General features: G+C 53.0%; 1 protein-coding gene across 3 annotated transcripts in view; it reads right to left on the bottom strand.

Moving 5' to 3' along the window:
• The window catches only part of mapk15 (mitogen-activated protein kinase 15), a 111,663-nt gene extending 88,844 nt beyond the window's left edge, over positions 1-22,819 (bottom strand). For 2 of the 3 annotated variants that reach the window (XM_085987217.1, XM_085987218.1), the window contains exons 1-4: positions 22,432-22,819; positions 19,890-19,919; positions 18,962-19,052; positions 12,265-12,428 (exon numbers count right to left, since the gene is read on the bottom strand). In XM_085987217.1, coding sequence (XP_085843343.1) covers positions 12,265-12,428; positions 18,962-19,052; positions 19,890-19,919; positions 22,432-22,460 — 314 coding nt within the window. In that variant the 5' untranslated portion in view covers positions 22,461-22,819. Of the gene's footprint in view, positions 1-12,264; positions 12,429-17,372; positions 17,504-18,961; positions 19,053-19,889; positions 19,920-22,431 lie in introns of all 3 variants that reach the window. The other variant, XM_085987220.1, reaches the window with a different exon arrangement.
• Between the last annotated feature and the right edge of the window lie 3,069 nt (positions 22,820-25,888).

The following is a 25,888-nucleotide window of genomic DNA, read 5'->3' as shown; positions in this document are numbered from 1 at the left end:
GAAGAAAACGTTGAATAATGATAAATCTGAAGAACAGAGAAAAGTTCACATCTGTGGGGACTTCAAGGTGACTGTAAACCCGGTTCTTCACACGGTACAGTATCCTCTTTTCGCCTCACTAGCCGGAGGGAAACGTTTCACCAAAATTGACTTAGCACAGGCATATCTACAGATGGAGGTTGAGGAGGCCTCCAAAAAGTATCTCACGATAAACACACACAAAGGCCTGTACCAGTACAATCGACTGGTTTTCGGAGTGGCATCAGCTCCGGCTATCTGGCAAAGAGCTATGGAGCAAGTCCTGCAAGGGATTCCGGGGACTCAATGCTACCTAGACGACATCCTTGTAACAGGAGAAAACGACAATGAGCACCTTGCCAACTTGGAGCAGGTGCTCACGAGGCTGAGAGAACGGGGCCTACGAGCAAATCGCCCCAAGTGCGAATTTTTCCAGAAACAAATATCATATTGTGGCCATGTCATTAACGAAGAAGGGTTGCATAAGTCACCTGAAAAAATTGAAGCGGTCGTAAAGACCCCAGCGCCTGAAAATGTCTCACAATTAAGGTCGTTCCTGGGATTAGTAAATTACTATCATAAATTTTTACCAAACTTGTCGACGGTTCTGCACCCGCTTAACGCACTGCTACAAACGGGAGTAGTTTGGAAATGGAGCGAAGACTGTAAACGTGCCTTCCATAAATGCAAAGGCTTGATCACGTCCAGGGAAGTGTTGGCTCATTACAACCCATCACTGCCAATCAGACTGGCGTGCGATGCATCCCCTTACGACGTGGGAGCGGCATTATCGCATAGATTCCCTGATGGCCCAGAGCGGCCGACAGCTTTTGCGTCACGCTCATTGAACTCAGCTGAGCGTAACTATGCCCAGATCGACAGGGAGGCACTCAGCCTGGTGTGGGGGGGGTGAAGAAATTCAACCATTACCTACACGGACAAAAATTTACCTTGTTGACTGACCATCAACCCCTCGTCTCCATATTCAACCCTAAAAAGGGCGTTCCCATGATGACAGCGCAAAGGCTACAGAGGTGGTCCCTTTTCCTAGGGGCACACCAATATGACATAGAATACAAAGGAACAAAACAGCATGGGAATGCTGATGGGTTATCGCGCCTACCGTTGCCAACGGTGGAAGAGGCGCCTACAGTGGACCCAGTGGAGATGTTTCACTCGACCATAGTGGAATGTTTACCGGTGACAAATTCTACCATTGAAAAGGAAACGCGAAATGACCCGACTCTCTCACGAGTCTACGATTTAACGGTGAAGGGATGGCCAGCACATGGCGAACAACTGTTGCCAGCATTCTCGCAAAGAAGAGAACAGCTGTCAGTGTGCCGAGGAACCTTGATGTGTGGATCCAGAGTGGTGATTCCACCCAAACTCAAGGATAGAGTGCTAAAGGAGCTTCACGAGGGGCATCTGGGTGGAGTGAAAATGAAGAACTTAGCCAGAGCATTTGTGTGGTGGCCAGGTATCGATGGAGACATCGAAGAAATGACCAAGAGCTGTCTAGGATGCCAGAAGGTCCAAAACGCCCCACCACAAGCCCCTCTACATCCATGGGAGTGGCCCTCATCTCCATGGCAAAGGGTACATATCGACTTTGCTGGTCCATTTATGGACTCAATGTTCTTAATCGCGGTGGATGCACACTCCAAGTGGCCGGAGGTAATAAAGATGTCCTCCACCACCACGGAAAAAACCATCACAGTATTAAGGACCATATTCGCCAGGAATGGGCTGCCTGAACAGATCTGTTCTGATAATGGACTGCAATTTGTATCCGAAGAATTCAGGAAGTTCTTAAAAAACAATGGCGTTAAGCACTACACGTCCGCCTCATACCATCCCGCCACCAATGGATTGGCTGAAAGGTTTGTCCAGACCTTCAAGAAGGCCATAAAGGCCATGGGTAATGAAGACATAAATCTACAACATAAGGTAGATAACTTCTTGTTTGCGTACAGGAATGCAACACGTGGTTACAAACCAAACCCCCGCCATGATGTTTTTCAATAGAAGACTAAGATGCCGGCTGGATTTGGTCAAGCCAAACGTCAGAAGGGACGTAGAGAACCGGCAATTTCAAAGCATGAATGAAAGGCCAACTAGAACCTTCCAGATAGGTCAACCAGTTTTGGCCCGGGACTACCGTACCGAGAAATGGCAGCCTGGAACTATTTGCTCACGACTAGGACCGCTGATGTATACCGTGGACATTGGAGAAAGCATAATAAGGCACCATGCTGACCAGATCATAGAGTCATCCGAAAAAGGACAACCTACACCACAACTCTATACGCCTAGTGATGAAGCAGAGATACCCATAGTATCTACCTCCGATCCGGTGATACTGGAACCAGATGAACCCGACACTGGCATTGAAGCCGAATCGACCTTGCCAAAAGAACCTACTACACCACCGAAACCTACTACACCACCGAGGCGTTATCCGGACCGAGTCAGGAAGCCTCCAGAGAGACTGAATTTGTAATTGATTAACTTCAGCAAATGTGTAGATTATTGTTCTTGCAAAAATGTTATTTAATGATTACTTAAAATGTTATGTACTATTTATCTAAAAGGGGAGGAATTGTAGTGTATGTACCTTTAAGAGGAACTATGTTTTTGAAGCCCCTGTATACTGTAGTACCAGTAGTGACCACTCGGGTATATAAGCCTGTGTAGCGTCTTGTGTAGTTAGTTCACCTCCAGACTTTGTTCAGTAAACACTTGTTAAATCAACCCCTGCATTCCGTGTCTCCATTAACACACGGATCTAACAGGTAGTTATAGAAAAGGACAAAGATGGACCAGGAATAAAAGTTCTCAATTGGGGAAAAGCTACTTTTACAGAGAGATGATTTAGCCAAAGTGGACTAGAGACAGAAACTTGAAGGTAAATCAGTGTCAGAGCAGTGGGAGGCATTCGAGGAGGAGATAGTGAGGGTTCAGAGCAAGTATGTTCCCTTAAAGAAAAAGGGTGGGATTAACAAATCTAGAGCTCCCTGGATGTCAAGGGGCATACAGGGTAGGATAAAGAAAAAAGAGGAAGCTTATGACAGGTACCGAGGACTCAATACTGCAGAAACCCTAGAGGAGTATAGAAATTGCAGGGGTGAAATTAAAAAGGAAATTAGGAAAGCAAGGAGAGGGCATGAGAAAATATAGTCATAACAGCACGGAAGGTGGCCATTCAGCCCATCGAGTCTGTGCCGGCTCTCTGTAGAGCAATCCAGTCAGTCTCATTCCCCCACAAGTTTATTTCCCTCAAGTGCCTATCCAGTCTCCCCTTGAAAACACTGAGTGTCTCCGCTTCCACCACTTCCGTCAGCGAGTTCCAGGTTCTCACCACGTAAAAAAGTTTTTCCTCACATCCCCCCTGTATCTCTTGCCCAAAACCTTAAATCTGTGTCTCCTAGTCCTTGTACCATCAACTAGTGGGAACAGCCTTTCCCTGTCTAGCCTATCCAAATCCGTCATAATCTTGTACACCTATTCCATGAACCTCAATTTTGTTAACCAGCCTTCTATGTGGTACTTTGTCAAATGCCTTCCGAAAATCCATGTAGACAACATCCATTGCATTCCCTTCATCAATCCTCTGTTACTTCATCAAAAAAATTCAATTAGATTAGGACACCCTCAAAGCCTCCTTGAAAAAGTGCATCATCCCCAATGACACCTGGGAATCCCTGGCCCAAGACCGCTCAAAGTGGAGGAGAAGCATCCGGGAAGGAGCCGAACACCTTGAGTCTCTTCGCCGGGAGCAAGCGGAAGCCAAGCGCAAGGAGCGCACGTTAACCCAAGCACCCCACCCATCCGCCCCTTCAACCACCGTCTGCCCCACCTGTGACAGAGACTGTAGGTCCCGCATTGGACTCATCAGTCACCTGAGAACTCATTTTTAATGTGGAAGCAAGTCATCCTCGGTTCCGAGGGACTGCCTAAGAAGAAGACTTCATCAAAAAATTCAATTAGATTGGTCAAACACGATCTGCCTTTTACAAATCCATGTTGGCTCTCCTTAATTAGCTTAAACCTCTCCAAGTGCCCGTTAATTTTTTCCTTGATTATTGTTTCTAAAACTTTACCTACCACTGATGTTAAACTGACTGACCTGTAGTTACTAGGATTGTCCTTACACCCTTTCTTGAACAATGGTGTCACATTTGCCACTTTCCAATCCTCAGGCAGCTCCCCTGCATCGAGGGAAGATTGGAAAATTATGGCAAGCCCTTCCGCTATCTCCTCCTCCAATTCCCTTAGCAACCTGGGATGCAAGCCATCTGGACCAGGTGCCTTATCCACTTTATGCATACCCAGCCTTTCTATTACATCCTGTTTATCAATTTTCACCCCTTCCATTACTTCTACCTTTTCCACTTCTACTGATATCCACCTCCTTAGTAAACACCGATACAAAGTACTCATTGAGTATTCTAGCCTTGCCCTGCGCCTCTAAGCATATATCACCTTCTTTGTCCCGAATAGGCCCCACCCCACCTCTTACTACCCGCTTACTGTTTACATGCCGGTAGAAGATTTTTGGGTTCCCTTTTATGTTAACCTCCATTCTACTCTCATATTCTCTCTTTGCCAAACTTATTTTCATCTTTACTTCCCCTCTCAAGTTATTGTATTTGGTCTGGTTCTCCCTTGAAGAATTCACCTGACATGCATCAAACACCCTCTTTTTTGTTTCATCATCTTCTCCATCTCCCTCATCATCCAAGGAGCCCTTGCTTTGGTCCCCTTACCCTTCCCTCTTGTTGGAATATACCTAGCCTGTACTTGGAACATCTCCTCCTTAAAGATCACCCATTTGATCCGTTACAGTTTTTCCTGTCAGTCTTTGGTTCCATTTTACCCTGTCTCGATCCTTTCACATCCCATTGAAGTTAGCCCTATTCCAGTTTAGAAGTTCCACTCTAGATTGTTCCTTGCTGCTCTCCATTGCTAACCTAAATCTTATGATACGATGATCACTCGTACCCAAGTGTTCTCCCACAGACACTTGGTCGACCTGGCCCACCTCATTCCCCAGCACCAGATCCAACAATGCCTCCTTCCTAGCTGGGCCAAGAACATATTGGTCAAGGAAATTCTCCTGAACACATTTCAGAAATTCCTCTCCCTCCTTTCCCTTTATTCTAGCATTATCCCAATCGATATTTGGGTAATTAAAGTTCCCTAATATCACCACTCTATAGCTCTTGTATATCTCTGCGATTTCCCTGCAGATTTGCTCCTCTACCTCCCTCTCACTATTTGGAGGCCTGCAGAATACCCCCAATAGTGTGATCATACCCTTTTTGCTCCTCAACTCTACCCAAATGGATTCTGTCCTTGTACCTCAAGAACACCCTCCCTTTCCAACACTACAATGTCTTCCTCAATCAGCACTGCCACCCCACCTCCCTTTTTTCCTTCCCTATCTTTTCTGAACACTTAGCACTTGATATTCAAGGGTACACAGTCCTCACCATTTTTAAGCCATGTTTCAGTTATTGCCACAACATCATATTGCCACACGGCTAATTGTGTTTGTAGTTCAACAACCTTATTCACCACACTTTGTGCGTTTACGTGCATGCATTCTAAACCCATTTTTTAATTTTTCGTAGTCTTTCTTAGTCTGCTCCTATCTAATATGGTACTACTTCCACCTCTAGTTCTATCTTCTCTAGTACTATCCAACACACTCACTCTTTTATGCACCTTATTCCTCTTTTCTACTCCTATATGCTGATGCCCATCCCCTTGCCAAGCTAGTTTAAACCCTCACCAACAGCACTAGCAAACCTCCCCGCGAGAATATTGGTCCCAGCTCTGTCCGGCTTGTACAGGTCCAACCTTCCCCAGAAATGGTTCCAATGCCTCAGGAATTTAAAGAACCTCCCTCCTGCACCATCTCTCCAGCCACACATTCATCTGTTCTATCATCCTATTCCTGTACTCACTAGCACGTGGCACCAGGAGTAATCCGGAGATTACTAACTTTGAGGTCCTGCTTTTTAATCTCTTTCCTAGCTCCCTAAACTCTGCTGGCAGGACCTCATCCCTCTTTCTGCCTATGTTGTTGGTACCAATATGGCCAACGACCTCTCGCTGTTCACCCTCCCCCCTCAGTGTCCTGCAGCCACTCAGTGACATCCTTGAACCTGGCACCAGGGAGGCAACATACCATCCTGGAGTCATGTCTGCATCCACAGAAACACCTATCTGTTCCCCTAACCAATGAATAGACGACACAAAGCTGGGTGGGCGTGTGTGCTGTGAGGAGGATGCCGAGAAACGACAGGATGATTTGGACAGGTTGGGTGATTGGGCAGATTATTATCTGAATGGTAATAGATTGGGAGAAGGGGAAGTGCAACGAGACCTGGGTGTCCTTGTGCACCAGTCGCTGAAGGCAAGCATGCAGGTGCAGCAGGCGGTTAAGAAGGCAAATGGTATGTTGGCCTTCATAGCGAGAGGGTTCGAGTACAGGAACAAGGATGTCTTGCTGCAGTTGTACAGGGCCTTGGTGAGACCACATCTTGAGTATTGTGTGCAGTTTTGGTCACCTTATCTGAGGAAGGATGTTCTTGCCATGGAGGGAGTGCAGCGAAGATTCACCAGGCTGATACCTGGGATGGCAGGAATGACGCATGAGGAGAGATTGGGTCGACTGGGCTTATACTCGCTGGAGTTCAGAAGAATGAGAGGGGATCTCATTGAAACTTATAAAATTCTGACAGGACTGGACAGACTAGAGGCAGGAAGGATGTTCCCGATGGTCAGGGAATCCAGAACCAGGGGTCACAGTCTAAGGATAAGGGGTAAGCCATTTAGGACAGAGATGAAGAGGAATTTCTTCACCCAGAGAGTGGTGAACCTGTGGAATTCTCTACCACAGAAGGCAGTTGAGGCCAATTCATTAAATATATTCAAGAAGGAGTTGGATATATTTCTTAAGGCTAAAGGGATCAAGGGATATGGAGAGAAGGCAGGGACAGGGTACTGAATTTGGATGATCAGCCATGATCTCATTGAATGGCGGAGCAGGCTCGAGGGGCCGAATGGCCTACTCCTGCTCCTATCTTCTATGTTTCTACGTGTCGCTTGCCGGCTGTCTCCCTCGCAGGTAGTCCGCTCACTCAGACTCCCCGGTCCCTGCTCCGCGCTGCCTTTATCCCCGTTCTCTGACTCCGTTCCTCCAATTAGGTCCTCTCTGTTTAAAGTACTCTGCCACTCTGGTTCTCTGCTCCCGCTCTGTTTAAAGTACTCTGCCGCTCTGGCTCTCCACTCCCACTGTTTAAAGTACTCTGCCGCTCTGGCTCTCCACTCCCACTGTTTAAAGTACTCTGCCGCTCTGGCTCTCCACTCTCACTGTTTAAAGTACTCTGCCGCTCTGGCTCTCCACTCCCACTGTTTAAAGTACTCTGCCGCTCTGGCTCTCCACTCCCGCTCTGTTTAAAGTACTCTGCCGCTCTGGCTCTCCACTCCCACTGTTTAAAGTACTCTGCCGCTCTGGCTCTCCACTCCCACTGTTTAAAGTACTCTGCCGCTCTGGCTCTCCACTCCCACTGTTTAAAGTACTCTGCCGCTCTGGCTCTCCACTCCCACTGTTTAAAGTACTCTGCCGCTCTGGCTCTCCACTCCCACTGTTTAAAGTACTCTGCCGCTCTGGCTCTCCACTCCCACTGTTTAAAGTACTCTGCCGCTCTGGCTCTCCACTCCCACTGTTTAAGAACCCTACCCAGAGCAGCAGAGTACTTTAATGAATACTTTGCGTCTGTTTTCACAAAAGAAAGAGAGGGGCGATGCAGACATTGCAATCAGGGGGGAGGAGTGTGAAATATTAGATGAAATAAACATAATGAAAGAGGAAGTATTAACCGGTTTAGCATCTTTGAAAGTGGATAAATCCCCAGGCCCGGATGAAATGTATCCCAGACTATTAAGAGAAGTAAGAGAGGAAATAGCAGAAGCTCTGACCATCATTTTCCAATCCTCTCTGGCTACAGGTGCGGTGTCAGAGGACTGGAGGACTGCTAACATGGTACCGTTGTTTAAAAAGGGAGAAAAGGATAGACCGAGTAATTACAGGCCAGTCAGCCTAATCTCGGTGGTGGGAAAATTATTGGAAAAAATTCTGAGGGACAGAATAAATCTTTATATAGAAAGACACAGATTAATCATGAACAGTCAGCATGGATTTGTTAAGGGAAGGTCGTGTCTGACTAACTTGATTGAATTTTTTGAGGAGGTAACAAGGAGGGTAGATGAGGGTAGTGCGTTTGATGCAGTGTATATGGACTTTAGCAAGGCTTTCGATAAGGTTCCACATGGCAGACTGGTCACAAAAGTAAAAGCCCATGGGATCCAGGGCAAAGTGGCAAGTTGGATCTGAAAGTGGCTCAGAGGCAGGAAGCAGAGGGTAATGGTCGAAGGGTGTTTTTGTGACTGGAAGGCTGCTTCCAGTGGGGTTCCGCAGGGCTCAGTACTGGGTCCTTTGCTTTTTGTGGTATATATCAATGATTTGGACTTGAATGCAAGAAGTATGATTAAGAAGTTTGCAGATGATACAAAAGTTGGCCGTGTGGTTGATACTGAAGAAGAAAGCTGCAGGCTGCAGGATGATATCAGTGGACTGGTCAGGTGGGCAAAACAGTGGCAAATGGAATTCAATCTGGAGAAGTGTGAGGTAATGCATTTGGGGAGGGCTAACAAGGAAAGGAAATACACATTAAATGGTAGGACACTGAGTAGTGTAGAGGAACAAAGGGACCTTGGAGTGCATGTCCACAGATCCCTGAAGGTAGCAGGCCAGGTAGATAAGGTGGTTAAGAAGGCATACAGGATATTTGCCTTTATTAGCCGAGGCATAGAATATAAGAGCAGGGGGATTATGTTTGAACTGTATAAAACACTAGTTAGGCCTCAGCTAGAGTACTGCGTGCAGTTCTCGTCACCACATTACAGGAAAGATGTGATTGCACTAGAGAGGGTACAGAGGAGATTTACAAGGATGTTGCTGGGAGTAGAGAATCTTAGCTCTGAGGAAAGACTGGATCGGCTGGGGTTGTTTTCTTTGGAACATAAGAACATAAGAAATAGGAGCAGGAGTAGGCCAATCGGCCCCTCGAGCCTGCTCCGCCATTCAATGAGATCATGGCAGATCTGATCCTAACCGCATTTCTACTATCACAGAACCATCTCCTGAATCTAACAGAATTAGACACACGAAATAGGAGCAGGATCAGGCTACACGGCCCCTGGGCCCGCTCCGCTACCCACAGGGCCATGACCGATCCGAACCTAGACTCATGTCCAAATTCCTGCCCGCTCCCCATAACCCTTAATTCCCTTTACTTCTAGGAAACTGTCTATTTCTGTTTTAAATTTATGTAATGATGTAGCTTCGACAGCTTTTTGGGGCAGCATATTCCATGGACCTACCACCCTCTGAGTGAAGTAGTTCCTCCTCATCTCAGTTTTAAAAGAGTAGCCCCTTATTCTAAGACTATGCCCCCTAGTTCTAGTTTCACCCATCATCTGGAACATCCTCCCCGCATCCACCCGATCCAACCCCTTCACAATCTTACATGTTTCAATAAGATCGCCTCTCATTCTTCTGAACTCCAATGAGTAGAGTCCCAATCTACTCAACCTCTCCTCATATGTCCATCCCCTCATCCCCGGGATTAACCGAGTGAACCTTCTTTGTACTGACTCGAGAGCAAGTATGTCTTTTCTTAAGTATGGACACCAAAACTGTATGCAGTATTCCAGGTGCGGTCTCACCAATACCTTGTACAACTGAAGCAATACCTCCCTATTTTTATATTCTATCCCCCTAGCAATGAAAGCCAACATTCCATTGGCCTTCTTAATCACTTGCTGCACCTGCATACTAACCTTTTGAGTTTCGTGCACCAAGGCCCCCAGATCCCTTTGTACTTCAGTACTTTCCAGTTTCTTGCCATTAAGATAATAACTTGCTCTACGACTTTTCCTGCCAAAGTGCATAACCTCACACTTTCCAGTATTGTCTTCCATCTGCCAAATCTCTGCCCACTTACTTAGCCTATGTCCCCTTGCAGGTTTTTATGTCCTCCTCACTCACTACTTTCCCTCCCATCTTAGTATCATCTGCAAACTTTGATATGTTACACTCGGTCCCCTCCTCCAAATCGTTAATATAGATTGTAAAGAGTTGGGGACCCAGCACTGACCCCTGCGGAACACCACTAGTTACTGATTGCCAGTCTGAGAATGAACCATTTATCCTAACTCTCTGCCTTCTGTTAGATAGCCAATCCTCTATCCATGCCAGAATATTACCCCCAATCCCGTGGTTTTTTATCTTAAGCAATAATCTTTTGTGTGGCACCTTGTCAAATGCCTTTCGGAAGTCTAAATACACTACGTCCACTGGTTCCCCTTTATCCACCCTATATGTTCCTCAAAGAACTCCAGCAAATTTGTCAAACATGACTTCCCCTTCATAAAACCATGCTGACTTTGTCCTATTAAATTATGATTATCCAAATGTCCTGTTACTGTCTCCTTAATAATGGAATCCAAAATTTTACCTACCACAGATGTTAGGCTAACCGGTCTATAGTTTCCAGCCTTCTGTCTACTGCCCTTTTTAAATAAGGGTGTTACATTCGCAGTTTTCCAGTCTGCCGGGACCTTTGCCGAGTCCAGGGAGTTTTGGAAAATTATTACCAACGCATCCACAATCCCTACCGCCACTTCCCTCAAGACCCTAGGATGTAGGCCATCAGGTCCAGGTGATTTATCCGCCTTGAGTCCCATTATTTTACCGAGTACCACTTCCTTAGTGATTTTGATCGTGTTTAGCTCCTCCCCCCCCATAGCCCCCTGCTTGTCCAGTGTTGGGATATTCTTGGTGTCCTCTACTGTAAAGACTGATACAAAATATTCATTCAGTGTTTTTGCCATCTCCATATTTCCCACCATTAATTTCCCGGTCTCATCCTCTAAGGGACCAACATTTACTTTAGCCACCCTTTTTGTTTTTGTATAACTATAAAAACTCTTACTATCTGTTTTTATATTTTTTGCTAATTTACTTTCATAATCTATCTTCCCTTTCTTAATCAATCTTTTTGTTATTTTTTGCTGTCTTTTAAAGTTTTCCCAATCCTCTATCCTCCCACTAGATTTGGCTACCTTATATGCCCTTGTTTTTAGTCAAATACTATCCTTAATTTCTTTACTTAGCCACGGATGGCTGTCTTTTCTTTTACACCCTTTTCTTCTCAGTGGAATATATATTTTTTGGAAGTTGTAAAATAACTCCTTAAATGTACACCACTGATCATGTATCGTCTTACCCTTTAATCTATTTTCCCAATCCACTCTACTCAATTCCGCTCTCATACCTTCATAGTCTCCTTTATTCAAGCTTAGCACGCTTGTTTGAGATCCAACCTTCTCACCCTCTAATTGAATATGGAATTCAACCATGTTATGGTCACTCATTTCAAGGGGATCCTTTACTAGGACATTTTTAATTAATCCTGTCTCGTTACACAGGACCAGATCTAAGGTTGCTTGCCCCCTGGTCGGTTCAGTTACATACTGCTCAAGAAACCCATCCCTAATACACTCAATGAACTCATCCTCAAGGCAGCCCTGCCCAATTTGATTTGTCCAATTAATATGATAGTTAAAATCCCCCATAATTATAGATGTTCCCTTATTACAAGCCTCAACTATTTCCTGATTGATACTCCGTCCAACAGAGTTGCAACTGTTCGGAGGCCTACGGAGGAGGCTGAGGGGAGACCTTATTGAGGTGTATAAAATTAAGAGGGGCCTAGATAGAGTGGATAGGAAGGACCTATTTCCCTTAGCAGAGGGGTCGATAACCAGGGGGCACAGATTTAAAGTAATTGGTAGGAGGGGATTTGAGGAGAATTTTTTTCACCCAGAGGGTGGTGGGGGTCTGGAACTCACTGCCTGAAAGGGTGGTAGAGGCAGAGACCCTCATCACATTTAAAAAGTACTTGGATATGCACTTGAAGTGTCGTAACCTATAGGGCTACGGACCAAGTGCTGGAAAGAGGGATTAGGGTGGAGAGCTTTGTCGGCTGTCACAGACAAGATGGGCCGAATAGCCTCCTTCTGTGCTGTAAATTTCTATGATTCTATCTCTAACACTTTGTTAACCAGTACTAATTAACTACCAACACCTGAAATGCTGCAAGTTCTGACCTGGGAGAAGCGAGAAGGATTTCTGGCGCTCGATACCAGCGAGTAGCCACGTACTCCGTCAATGCCGGATTCCCCTGCTCATCTTGGATCTGATTTATGCAGCGAGCCAGACCAAAGTCGCAGAGTTTGACAAAACAGTCTGCATCCAGGAGGATGTTCGAAGGCTGGAGAGTGAGAAGAGAGCTAGGGTCAGAGGGGCAGAGTGACAATCGGTTTCTGTACATGAAAATATACACCGCTTGTTTTCCCTTGAGTACAGAGGATTAAGGGGTGATCTAATCGAGGTGTTTAAGATGATTAAAGGAGTTGTTCGGGTAGATAGAGAGAAACTATTTCCTCTGGTGGGGGGAGTCCAGAACAAGGGGGCGGAACCTTCAAATTAGAGCCAGGAAGCACCACTTCACACAAAGGGGAGTGGAAATCTGGAACTTTTTCCCAAAAATGCTGTTGAGGCTGGGGGTCTAGTGAAAATTTCAAAACTCAGATTGATCGATTATTGTTGGGTCAGGGTATTAAGGGTTATGGAATCAAGGTGGGTCGACGGAGTTAAGATACAGATCAGCTGTGGTCTGACTGAATGGTGGAACTGGCTCAAGGGACTGCCTCCTCCTGTTCCTACAAACACCAATTCCTGAGGCTTGTGCCGCATTGTATTTCCCTTCACCTACAGTTCTTGGGTTTCTCACGGGCTGGGGAAGGAAAGGGCAATGCTGGTCTCGGAGGATCCATCAGTCCAGTCCCAAATACCAGGAGCAGGGGGCTGGAGCAAAGTGATGGCATCATGGGCACTGACTTGCAGCATGAAGCACCCGCTGTCCATCACCTACACATTCCTGGAATGGAAGTCCTCGCTCCCTGTAGGCCATGATGTGAGCAGCCTGGTTGAGCACCTGTCATGGAGGAAGCCCTGCATTCCTGGGAAACCCAGGCCAGGTACGTCAGGAGAGAGACACAGGCCAGGTACGTCAGAAGAGAGACAGACACAGGCCAGGTACGTCAGGAGAGAGACACAGGCCAGGTACGTCAGAAGAGAGACAGACACAGGCCAGGTACGTCAGGAGAGAGACAGACACAGGCCAGGTACGTCAGAAGAGAGACAGACACAGGCCAGGTACGTCAGGAGAGAGACAGACACAGGCCAGGTACGTCAGGAGAGAGACAGACACAGGCCAGGTACGTCAGGAGAGAGACACAGGCCAGGTACGTCAGGAGAGAGACACAGGCCAGGTACGTCAGGAGAGAGACAGACACAGGCCAGGCATGTCAGGAGAGAGACAGACACAGGCCAGGTACGTCAGGAGAGAGACAGACACAGGCCAGGTACGTCAGGAGAGAGACACAGGCCAGGTACGTCAGAAGAGAGACAGACACAGGCCAGGTACGTCAGGAGAGAGACAGACACAGGCCAGGCACGTCAGGAGAGAGACAGACACAGGCCAGGCACGTCAGGAGAGAGACAGACACAGGCCAGGCACGTCAGGAGAGAGACAGACACAGGCCAGGTACGTCAGGAGAGAGACAGACACAGGCCAGGTACGTCAGGAGAGAGACAGACACAGGCCAGGCACGTCAGGAGAGAGACAGACACAGGCCAGGCACGTCAGGAGAGAGACAGACACAGGCCAGGCACGTCAGGAGAGAGACAGACACAGGCCAGGTACGTCAGAGGGGAGAGACAGACACAGGCCAGGCACGTCAGGAGAGAGACAGACACAGGCCAGGTACGTCAGGAGAGAGACAGACTCAGGCCAGGTACGTCAGGAGAGAGACAGACACAGGCCAGGCACGTCAGGAGAGAGACAGACACAGGCCAGGCACGTCAGGAGAGAGACAGACTCAGGCCAGGTACGTCAGGAGAGAGACAGACACAGGCCAGGCACGTCAGGAGAGAGACAGACACAGGCCAGGTACGTCAGAGGGGAGAGACAGACACAGGCCAGGCACGTCAGGAGAGAGACAGACACAGGCCAGGTACGTCAGAAGAGAGACAGACACAGGCCAGGTACGTCAGAGGGGAGAGAGAGACTCAGGCCAGGCACGTCAGGAGAGAGACAGACACAGGCCAGGTACGTCAGAGGGGAGAGACAGACACAGGCCAGGCACGTCAGGAGAGAGACACAGGCCAGGTACGTCAGAGGGGAGAGACAGACACAGGCCAGGCACGTCAGGAGAGAGACAGACACAGGCCAGGTACGTCAGGAGAGAGACAGACACAGGCCAGGTACGTCAGGAGAGAGACAGACACAGGCCAGGTACGTCAGGAGAGAGACAGACACAGGCCAGGTACGTCAGGAGAGAGACAGACACAGGCCAGGCACGTCAGGGGAGAGACAGACACAGGCCAGGTACGTCAGAGGGGAGAGACAGACTCAGGCCAGGCACGTCAGGAGAGAGACAGACACAGGCCAGGCACGTCAGGAGAGAGACAGACACAGGCCAGGTACGTCAGGAGAGAGACAGACACAGGCCAGGCACGTCAGGAGAGAGACAGACACAGGCCAGGCACGTCAGGAGAGAGACAGACACAGGCCAGGTACGTCAGGAGAGAGACAGACACAGGCCAGGCACGTCAGGAGAGAGACAGACACAGGCCAGGCACGTCAGGAGAGAGACAGACACAGGCCAGGTACGTCAGAGGGGAGAGACAGACTCAGGCCAGGCACGTCAGGAGAGAGACAGACACAGGCCAGGTACGTCAGAGGGGAGAGACAGACACAGGCCAGGCACGTCAGGAGAGAGACACAGGCCAGGTACGTCAGAGGGGAGAGACAGACACAGGCCAGGCACGTCAGGAGAGAGACAGACACAGGCCAGGTACGTCAGGAGAGAGACAGACACAGGCCAGGTACGTCAGGAGAGAGACAGACACAGGCCAGGTACGTCAGGAGAGAGACAGACACAGGCCAGGCACGTCAGGGGAGAGACAGACACAGGCCAGGTACGTCAGAGGGGAGAGACAGACTCAGGCCAGGCACGTCAGGAGAGAGACAGACACAGGCCAGGCACGTCAGGAGAGAGACAGACACAGGCCAGGTACGTCAGGAGAGAGACAGACACAGGCCAGGCACGTCAGGAGAGAGACAGACACAGGCCAGGTACGTCAGGAGAGAGACAGATCAGGCACAGGCACGTCAGGAGAGAGACAGACACAGGCCAGGCACGTCAGGAGAGAGACAGACACAGGCCAGGCACGTCAGGAGAGAGACAGACACAGGCCAGGTACGTCAGGGGAGAGACAGACACAGGCCAGGCACGTCAGGAGAGAGACAGACACAGGCCAGGCACGTCAGGAGAGAGACAGACACAGGCCAGGTACGTCAGAGGGGAGAGACAGACTCAGGCCAGGCACGTCAGGAGAGAGACAGACACAGGCCAGGTACGTCAGAGGGGAGAGACAGACACAGGCCAGGCACGTCAGGAGAGAGACACAGGCCAGGTACGTCAGAGGGGAGAGACAGACACAGGCCAGGCACGTCAGGAGAGAGACAGACACAGGCCAGGTACGTCAGGAGAGAGACAGACACAGGCCAGGTACGTCAGGAGAGAGACAGACACAGGCCAGGTACGTCAGGAGAGAGACAGACACAGGCCAGGCACGTCAGGGGAGAGAGAGAGACTCAGGCCAGGCACGTCAGGAGAGAGACAGACACAGGCCAGGTACGTCAGGAGAGAGACAGACACAGGCCAGGCACGTCAGGAGAGAGACAGACACAGGCCAGGCACGTCAGGAGAGAGACAGACACAGGCCAGGTACGTCAGGAGAGAGACAGACACAGGCCAGGCACGTCAGGAGAGAGACAGACACAGGCCAGGTACGTCAGAGGGGAGAGACAGACTCAGGCCAGGCACGTCAGGAGAGAGACAGACACAGGCCAGGTACGTCAGAGGGGAGAGACAGACACAGGCCAGGCACGTCAGGAGAGAGACACAGGCCAGGTACGTCAGAGGGGAGAGACAGACACAGGCCAGGCACGTCAGGAGAGAGACAGACACAGGCCAGGTACGTCAGGAGAGAGACAGACACAGGCCAGGTACGTCAGGAGAGAGACAGACACAGGCCAGGTACGTCAGGAGAGAGACAGACACAGGCCAGGCACGTCAGGGGAGAGACAGACACAGGCCAGGTACGTCAGAGGGGAGAGACAGACTCAGGCCAGGCACGTCAGGAGAGAGACAGACACAGGCCAGGCACGTCAGGAGAGAGACAGACACAGGCCAGGTACGTCAGGAGAGAGACAGACACAGGCCAGGCACGTCAGGAGAGAGACAGACACAGGCCAGGTACGTCAGGAGAGAGACAGATCAGGCACAGGCACGTCAGGAGAGAGACAGACACAGGCCAGGCACGTCAGGAGAGAGACAGACACAGGCCAGGCACGTCAGGAGAGAGACAGACACAGGCCAGGTACGTCAGGGGAGAGACAGACACAGGCCAGGCACGTCAGGAGAGAGACAGACACAGGCCAGGCACGTCAGGAGAGAGACAGACTCAGGCCAGGTACGTCAGGAGAGAGACAGACAGACTCAGGCCAGGTACGTCAGGAGACAGACAGACAGACTCAGGCCAGGTACGTCAGGAGAGAGACAGACAGACTCAGGCCAGGTACGTCAGGGGAGAGACAGACTCAGGCCAGGTACGTCAGGAGAGAGACAGACAGACACAGGCCAGGTACGTCAGGGGAGAGACAGACACAGGCCAGGTACGTCAGGGGAGAGTCAGACACAGGCCAGGCACGTCAGGGGAGAGAGAGAGTGAGAGAGAGAGACTGAGTTGGGCCATGCTCCTGGGGTATTGGGAGGTGTGCATTGATAACCGACTGACCCGAGGTGTATCCACCATTTCCTTCCATCTGCTCTCATCAATTCATCTCCCTCATCCAAACTGTGCTGTGCAAGTGTAGATGAGGGGTGACCTGAGATTAAGAAAGAGTTTGATAGGGTAGAGGCTCGTGCGGAGCATAAACACCGGCATGGACCTGTTTCTGTGCCGCAGACTCCATGTAAATCTCTGTAGATCTGTAAAACGGGGCAGGAAGCTGAGCAGAGGCCCTTTCCCAGCCCTGCACTGTCTGGCAGACGAGGGGCGGGAGCGAGTTCCACACTCCTACCTTCTGATCCCGATGGATCACATTTCCCGAGTGGATGAACTTGGTGGCTTTCAGTAGCTGGTAGAGGATGTAGCGGATGTGAATATCCTTCAGCAGGTTCCCCTTCTTTATCACCGCGTGCAAATCAGTCTCTGCAACACACAGCACACTGAGTCTGGGCCTTCGCCCCTCAGACACAACAGCACAGACTGGGCCTTCGCCCCTCAGACACAACAGCACAGACTGGGCCCATCCCCCTCAGACACAACAGCACAGACTGGGCCTATCCCCCTCAGACACAACAGCACAGACTGGGCCCATCCCCCTCAGACACAACAGCACAGACTGGGCCCATCCCCCTCAGACACAACAGCACAGACTGGGCCTATCCCCCTCAGACACAACAGCACAGACTGGGCCCATCCCCCTCAGACACAACAGCACAGACTGGGCCTTCGCCCCTCAGACACAACAGCACAGACTGGGCCCATCCCCCTCAGACACAACAGCACAGACTGGGCCTATCCCCCTCAGACACAACAGCACAGACTGGGCCCATCCCCCTCAGACACAACAGCACAGACTGGGCCTTCGCCCCTCAGACACAACAGCACAGACTGGGCCTTCGCCCCTCAGGCACAACAGCACAGACTGGGCCCCTCCCCCTCAGACACAACAGCACAGACTGGGCCCATCCCCCTCAGACACAACAGCACAGTCTGGGCCTTCGCCCCTCAGACACAACAGCACAGACTGGGCCTTCGCCCCTCAGACACAACAGCACAGACTGGGCCCATCCCCCTCAGACACAACAGCACAGTCTGGGCCTTCGCCCCTCAGACACAACAGCACAGTCTGGGCCTTCGCCCCTCAGACACAACAGCACAGACTGGGCCTTCGCCCCTCAGGCACAACAGCACAGACTGGGCCTTCGCCCCTCAGACACAACAGCACAGACTGGGCCTTCGCCCCTCAGGCACAACAGCACAGACTGGGCCCCTCCCCCTCAGACGCAACAGCACAGACTGGGCCTTCGCCCCTCAGACACAACAGCACAGACTGGGCCTTCGCCCCTCAGACACAACAGCACGGACTGGGCCTTCGCCCCTCAGACACAACAGCACAGACTGGGCCCATCACCCTCACTCTGATCCGGACCCCGCTCCCACCCTTTCCCGGACTCTGATCCGGACCACGCTCCCACCTTTTCCCGGACTCTGATCCGGACCTCGCTCCCACCCATTCCCGGACTCTGATCCGGACCCCGCTCCCACCCTTTCCCGGACTCTGATCCGGACCCCGCTCCCACCCTTTCCAGGACTCTGATCTGGACCCCGCTCCCACCCTTTCCCGGGCCCCGCTCCCACCCTTTCCCGGACTCTGATCCGGACCCCGCTCCCACCCTTTCCCAGACTCTGATCTGGACCCCGCTCCCACCCTTTCCCGGACCCCGCTCCCAGCCTTTCCCGGACTCTGATCTGGATCCTGCTCCCATCCTTTCCCAGACTCTGATCCAGACCCCGCTCCCAGCCTTTCCCGGACTCTGATCCGGACCCCGCTTCCACCCTTTCCCTGCCAAACTCGAGGCGGCCTTTGGCACTGCATCTTACCCATGAACTCGAAGACCAGGTAGATGTCCCTGTCGTTTGCTGCTCGAATGACATTGAGCAGTTTGATGACATTGGGGTGATACCCAAATTCCTAGTAGGTAAAGACAGAGTTTAGTGCACGGCAGGTGCAAAAAGATTGCAAATACCCCAGCAATCTGAACAGCAGCTCAGCGTGGGTGATATAAACACACAGCTCAGGCCAGCGTGAAGCTCTCCACATGGGAACACTACCACTCCACCTCCATCCCGCTGCCTCCCACCCTCCCCTTCAACCCCCTCCGCCTGCCCGTCCCTCCTCCTCCGCCCCTTCCTCCCCGCCTCCTCCCTCTCCACCCCTTCCTCCTCCCTCTCCGCCCTTTCCTCCTCCCTCTCCGCCCCTTCCTCCCCCCCGCCCCTTCCTCCCCCTCCCGCCCCTTCCTCCCCCCTCCGCCCCTTCCTCCCCCCTCCGCCCCTTCCTCCTCCTCCCCCCCTTCCTCCTCCTCCCCCCCTTTCCTCCTCCTCCCCCCTTCCTCCTCCCTTCCTCTCCCCCTCCGCCCGTCCCTCCCTCTGCCCGCCCGTCTCTCCCTCTGCCCGCCCGTCTCTCCCTCTGCCCGCCCGTCTCTCCCTCTGCCCGCCCGTCCCTCCCTCTGCCCGCCCGTCTCTCCCTCTGCCCGCCCGTCTCTCCCTCTGCCCGCCCGTCTCTCCCTCTGCCCGCCCGTCCCTCCCTCTGCCTGTCCCGTCCCTCCGTCGGCCTGTCCCGTCCCTCCGTCGGCCTGTCCCGTCCCTCCGTCGGCCCCTCCCTCCCCCTCCGTCCCTCCCTCCCCCGCCGCCCGTCCCTCCCTCCCTCCGTCTGCCTGTCCCGTCCCGTCCCTCCGTCCGTCCATCCCCGTCCCGTCCCTCCCCCTCCATCACTATGAAAATGCAAAAATGTATATTAAACAAACCTCACCTGCAGGAACAAAATTTCACGGAAAGTCCTCTGAAAAATAACAGAAAAATATCAGATAGATAGCCGGGGGCGGCGGGGCGAGAGACACCGGGGACGGCGGGGCGAGAAAAACGCCGGGAACGGTGGGGCGAAAGAGACACACGCCGGGGCGAGAGAGAGACAGACACGCCGGGGGCGGTGGGGCGAGAGAGACGCGCCGGGGGCGGCGGGGCGAGAGAGACGCGCCGGGGCGAGAGAGAGACACACGCCGGGGACGGCGGGGCGAGAGAGAGAGACACGCCGGGGCGAGAGAGAGAGACACGCCGGGGCGAGAGAGAGAGACCACGCCGGGGACGGCGGGGCAAGAGAGAGACACACGCCGGGGACGGCGGGGCGAGAGAGACACGCCGGGGCGAGAGAGACAGACACGCTGGGGACGGCGGGGCGAGAGAGAGAGACACGCCGGGGACGGCGGGGCGAGAGACACACGCCGGGACGGCGGGGCGAGAGAGAGAGAGACACGCCGGGGACGGCGGGGCGAGAGAGAGAGACACGCCGGGGACGGCGGGGGCGAGAGAGAGAGACACGCCGGGGACGGCGGGGCGAGAGAGAGAGACACGCCGGGGGCGGCGGGGCGAGAGAGAGAGACACGCCGGGGGCGGCGGGGCGAGAGAGAGACACGCCGGGGGCGGCGGGGCGAGAGAGAGAGAGACACGCCGGGGACGGCGGGGCGAGAGAGACACGCCGGGGACGGCGGGGCGAGAGGGAGAGACACGCCGGGGACGGCGGGGCGAGAGAGAGAGACACGCCGGGGGACGGCGGGGCGAGAGAGAGACACACGCCGGGGACGGCGGGGCGAGAGAGAGAGACACGCCGGGGACGGCGGGGCGAGAGAGAGAGACACGCCGGGGACGGCGGGGCGAGAGAGACACGCCGGGGCGAGAGAGACACGCCGGGGGGCGGCGGGGGCGAGAGAGAGGCGCCGGGGGCGGCGGGGCGAGAGAGGGACGCCGGGGGCGGCGGGGCGAGAGAGGGACGCCGGGGGGCGGCGGGGCGGCGAGAGAGGGACGCCGGGGCGAGAGGGGGACGCCGGGGGCGGCGGGGCGAGAGAGAGAGACACGCCGGGGACGGCGGGGCGAGAGAGAGAGACACGCCGGGGACGGCGGGGGCGAGAGAGACACGCCGGGGTGAGAGAGACACGCCGGGGGCGGCGGGGCGAGAGAGAGGCGCCGGGGGCGGCGGGGCGAGAGAGGGACGCCGGGGGCGGCGGGGCGAAGAGAGGGACGCCGGGGGCGGCGGGGCGAGAGAGGGACGCCGGGGCGAGAGGGGGACGCCGGGGCGAGAGAGACACACCGGGGCGAGAGAGGGACACTGGGGGTGGCGGGGCGAAAGAGAGACACCGGGGAGGGCGGGGCGAGAGAGACACCGGGGACGGCGGGGCGAGAGAGACACCGGGGACGGCGGGGCGAGAGAGACCCCGGGGACGGCGGGGCAAGAGAGACACCCCGGGGACGGCGGGGCGAGAGAGACACTGGGGCGAGAGACACGCCGGGGGCGGCGGGGCGAGAGAGACACGCCGGGGGCGGCGGGGCGAGAGAGAGAGACACGCCGGGGGCGGCGGGGCGAGAGAGAGAGACACGCCGGGGGCGGCGGGGCGAGAGAGAGAGACGCGGCGGGGCGAAGAGAGAGAGACACGCCGGGGGCGGCGGGGGCAAGAGAGACACGCCGGGGGCGGCGGGGCGAGAGAGACCCCGGGGACGGCGGGGCGAGAGAGACCCCGGGGACGGCGGGGCGAGAGAGACCCCGGGGACGGCGGGGCGAGAGAGACCCTGGGGACGGCGGGGCGAGAGAGACCCCGGGGACGGCGGGGCGAGAGAGACCCCGGGGCGAGAGAGACCCCGGGGACGGCGGGGCGAGGCGAGAGAGACACCGGGGCGAGGGACACAGCGGGGACGGCGGGGCGAGAGAGACACCAGGGCAAGGGACACACCGGGGACGGCGGGGCGAGACACACACACCGGGGACGGCGGGGCGAGAGAGACACCGGGGACGGCGGGGCGAGGGACACCGGGGATGGTGGGGGTAGACGCCAGACAGCACTCGGCCTATATTCTCTAGAGTTTAGAAGAATGAGAGGTGATCTCATTGAAACATACAAAATTCTTACAGGGCTTGACAGGGTAGATGCAGGGAGGATGTTTCCCCTTGGCTGGGGAGTCTAGAACCAGGGGTCACAGTCTCAGAATAAGGGTCAACCATTTAGGACTGAGATGAGGGGAAATTTCTTCACACAGAGGGTGGTGAATCTTTGAGCCTCCACAGCCCTCTGGGGTAGAGAATTCCAGTCGTTGAGTATATTCAAGACAGAGATCGACAGATTTTTGGATATTAAAGGAATCAAGGGATACGGGGATAGTGCAGGAAAGTGGAGTTGAGGTTGAAGATCAGCCATGATCTGACTGAATGGCGGAGCAGGCTCGAGGGGCAAATGGCCGACTCCTGCTCCTATTTCTTATGTCTTATGATAACACCATGCTCTGTAACTCCGCTCCCCCAGTGGTACCTGTGCATCTGTTTGGTTTCTGAATGCATCGAATATTTTCTTCACAGCCACCACCTCCCCAGTCTGTCGATCAATTGCTTTCCCACACTATGCCGTAAGCCTGAAATGATATTTAGGGCTGGGTTAGATTGGGCAGGATATTGGTATCATTTCGATTTGATGCCCACTGTCTCCCCATCTCCACTGTCTAACCCCACCCCCTTGTAATCTTTCCTTTAATTACTAATCCAGAGGCCGGGACTAATGATCCAGAGACGTGAGTTCAAATCCCACCACGCCAGCTGGGCAATTTAAATTGAGTTAATTAAATAAATCTGGAATTTATAAAAAGCTGGTATCAGTAATGGTGACCATTAAACTACCAGATTGTTGTAAAAACCATCTGGTTCACTAATGTCCTTCAGGGAAGGAAATCTGCCGTCCTTACCCGGTCTGGCCTATATGTGACTCCAGACCCACAGCAATGTGGTTGACTCTGAACTGCCCTCTGAAATGGCCTAGCAAGTCACTCAGTTGTATTCAAGAAGGCAGCTCATCACCACCTTCTCGAGGGCAATTAGGGATGGGCAATAAATGCTGGCTTTCCCAGCGACGCCCGCATCCCGAGAATTAATTTAAAAAGAGAGACTGGTCAAAACTGTGATCGGGTAAAACTACAGATGAGCGGTGAAGTGGTGCATTTTGGTAGGAAAATTGAGGAGAGGCAATATAAACTAAAGGGTACAATTTTAAAAAGGGTGCAGTGACAGGGAGACCTGGGGTGTTTGTACACAAGTCTTTGAAGGTGGCAGGACAAGTTGAGAAGGCTGTTAAAAAAGCATACGGGATCCTGGGCTTTATAAACCGAAGCACAGAGGACAAAAGCAAGGAAGTTATGCTGAAAGGAATCGGCAGCAGAGGTGGCAGCTCAGGTAAAGGACCGTTCCAGAATCTATGGAATTTTGGAAAATGACAACCAATGTATCCACTATCTCTATAGCCACCTCTTTCAAAACCCTAGGCCATAGGCCATCAGGTCACGGGGATTTATCGGCTTTCAGTCCCATTAATTTCTCCAGTACTTTTTTTTTTACTAATACTAATTTCTTTCAGTTCCTCATTCTCGCCAGACCCTTGGTTCTCCATTTCCGGGAAGTTTTTTGCGTCTTCTTCCGTGAAGACAGACACGAAATATTTGTTTAATTTCTCTGCCATTTCCTTATTCCCCATTATAATTTCTCCTGTCTCAGCCTCTAAGGGACCCACATTTACTTTTGCTAATCTTTTCCTTTTTACATACCTATAGAAGCTTTTACAGTCTGTTTTTATGTCTCTCGCTAGTTTACTCTCATATTCTATTTTCCCTTTCTTTATCAATTTCCCCTTCCCCCACTTGCACCATCACCCCTCTTCCCCTATTCTCTATCCCTCTCCACCCCCTCACCCCTCCCCCCACACCAGCCCTCCCCCTCCCACCCACCTCTCACCCCCCCACCCTCCCTCTCCACCCCACACCAGCCACACCTCCCCACACCAGCCTCCCCCTCCCACCACCTTCCCCCCACCCCGCACTCTATCCCCCACCCCTCTCTCCCAACACCAGCATCCCCCTCCCCTCCCCTTTCTCTCCCCATCCCTCCCTCTTCACCCCCTCACACACCCCCACCCATCCCCTCCCACTCTCTCCCCCCACCCCTCCCCTCCCGCTCTCTCCCCCCACCCCTCCCCTCCCGCTCTCTCCCCCCACCCCTCCCCTCCCGCTCTCTCCCCCCACCCATCCCCTCCCGCTCTCTCCCCCCACCCCTCCCCTCCCGCTCTCTCCCCCCACCCCTCCCCTCCCGCTCTCTCCCCCCACCCCTCCCCTCCCGCTCTCTCCCCCACTCCTCCCCTCCCACTCTCTCCCCCCACCCCTCCATTCCGCTCTCTCCCCCACCCCTCCATTCTGCTCTCCCCCCCACCCCTTCATCCCCCTCTCCCCCAGCTTCCCTCCCCCCTCTCTTCCCCAGCCTCCCTCCCCCCCCTCCCCCAGCCTCCCTCCCCCCTCTCCCCCAGCCTCCCTCCCCCGCTCTCTCCCCCAGCCTCCATCCCCCATCTCCCCCAGCCTCCCTCCGCCCCCTCTCCCTCCCCCCCTCTCTCAATTCAATTCAATTTGCTTTATTGGCATGACAAGATACATCTTATGTTGCCAAAGCAGAGAAAAACATGTATGATTGGACACGTAAATGCAGATCTAGACATAGTGTATAGACAAATATACCCATGTGTACATAAATATATACACATATAATATGCATATAATCTTTTCTTGGATTTACTGGTCACTGGTTGTCCCTCTGCTTATGGCAAGCTGTGACATAGTTCGCCGCTAACGTTACGCATTTTCTCTGTTCCCCGAATAGATATGGGAGTTTTAGGTGGTCATTTAAATTTTTGAATTCAGGGCATATTTTTATGAATTTTGGGTAGAAATTCCCCCTTATGTCCTGATAGTTTCCATAAGTTGTGAGGAAGTGCATCCCTGTCTCCACCACTCCCTGACTGCAGTGAGACCATATCCTGTCCTCTCTGGGCAGCCAGGTCTGCCTGTGTCTGCCTTTTTCGATGGCCAGGCTATGCTCACTCAGTCTGTACATTGATAGCCAAGTTCCGCACCCATGAGGACGGCCTCAACAGACATCTTGGGTTCATGTCATGCTACATGTAACCCCACCTGACGCAGGGTCATCCAGACTCGAGTCGACATTGGCTTGTTCTCTCTACACAGATGCGGCCGGACCTGCTGTGATTTCCAGCCAAAAAAAATGTTTTTTGTCTGTTTTTTTTTTTCGTTTTTCCATACAGACCCCAGCATCTGCAATATTTGACCCCTTGTGACCCCACCTCATTGTTCTTTGATGTAATGTTTCCCTGACTGACCTGTTTGGACACCATTCACACCTTTGACTGCTGTGATTATCTCTCTGCCGAGGTGTGATAAATGGCAGTTGGAAAGGTTACCTGTAAACATCTGACATGATTCTCTGACTATATAAGCTGTGTCTTTATGCATTTCTCCACTTCACCTGACGAAGGAGCAGCGCTCCGAAAGCTTGTGATTTCAAATAAAGCTGTTGGACTATAACCTGGTGTTGTGTGACTTCTTACATTAGTCTGTACTTTGACAAGGTTTTTCTCAGTTTGCTATCTTTTACCATGGTCAGGTATTCAGCCATGGTGTATTGTCTGTTTAGGGTCAAATCGTCCCTCCCCCCTCCCCCAGCCTCCCTCCCCCTTCTCCCCTAGCCTCCCTCCCCCTTCTCCCCTCTCCCCCAGCCTCCCTCCCTCACCCTCCTCTCCCCCAGCCTCGCTCCCTCTCCCCGGCCTCCCTCCCTCCTCCCACTCCCCAACCTCCCACAGCCTCCCTCCCCCCTCTCCCCCAGCCTCCCTCGCTCCCGCCTCTCCCCCAGCCTCCCTCCCTCCTCTCCCCCAGCCTCCCTCC

The sequence above is a fragment of the Somniosus microcephalus genome, chromosome 5, assembly GCF_052327205.1.
Source record: "Somniosus microcephalus isolate GS21.2 chromosome 5, FLI_Smic_1.0, whole genome shotgun sequence".
In the NCBI taxonomy this organism is placed as follows: domain Eukaryota; kingdom Metazoa; phylum Chordata; class Chondrichthyes; order Squaliformes; family Somniosidae; genus Somniosus; species Somniosus microcephalus.
Note: the sequence above shows the minus strand (reverse complement) of the source record. Positions and strands in the feature narration are given on the sequence as shown.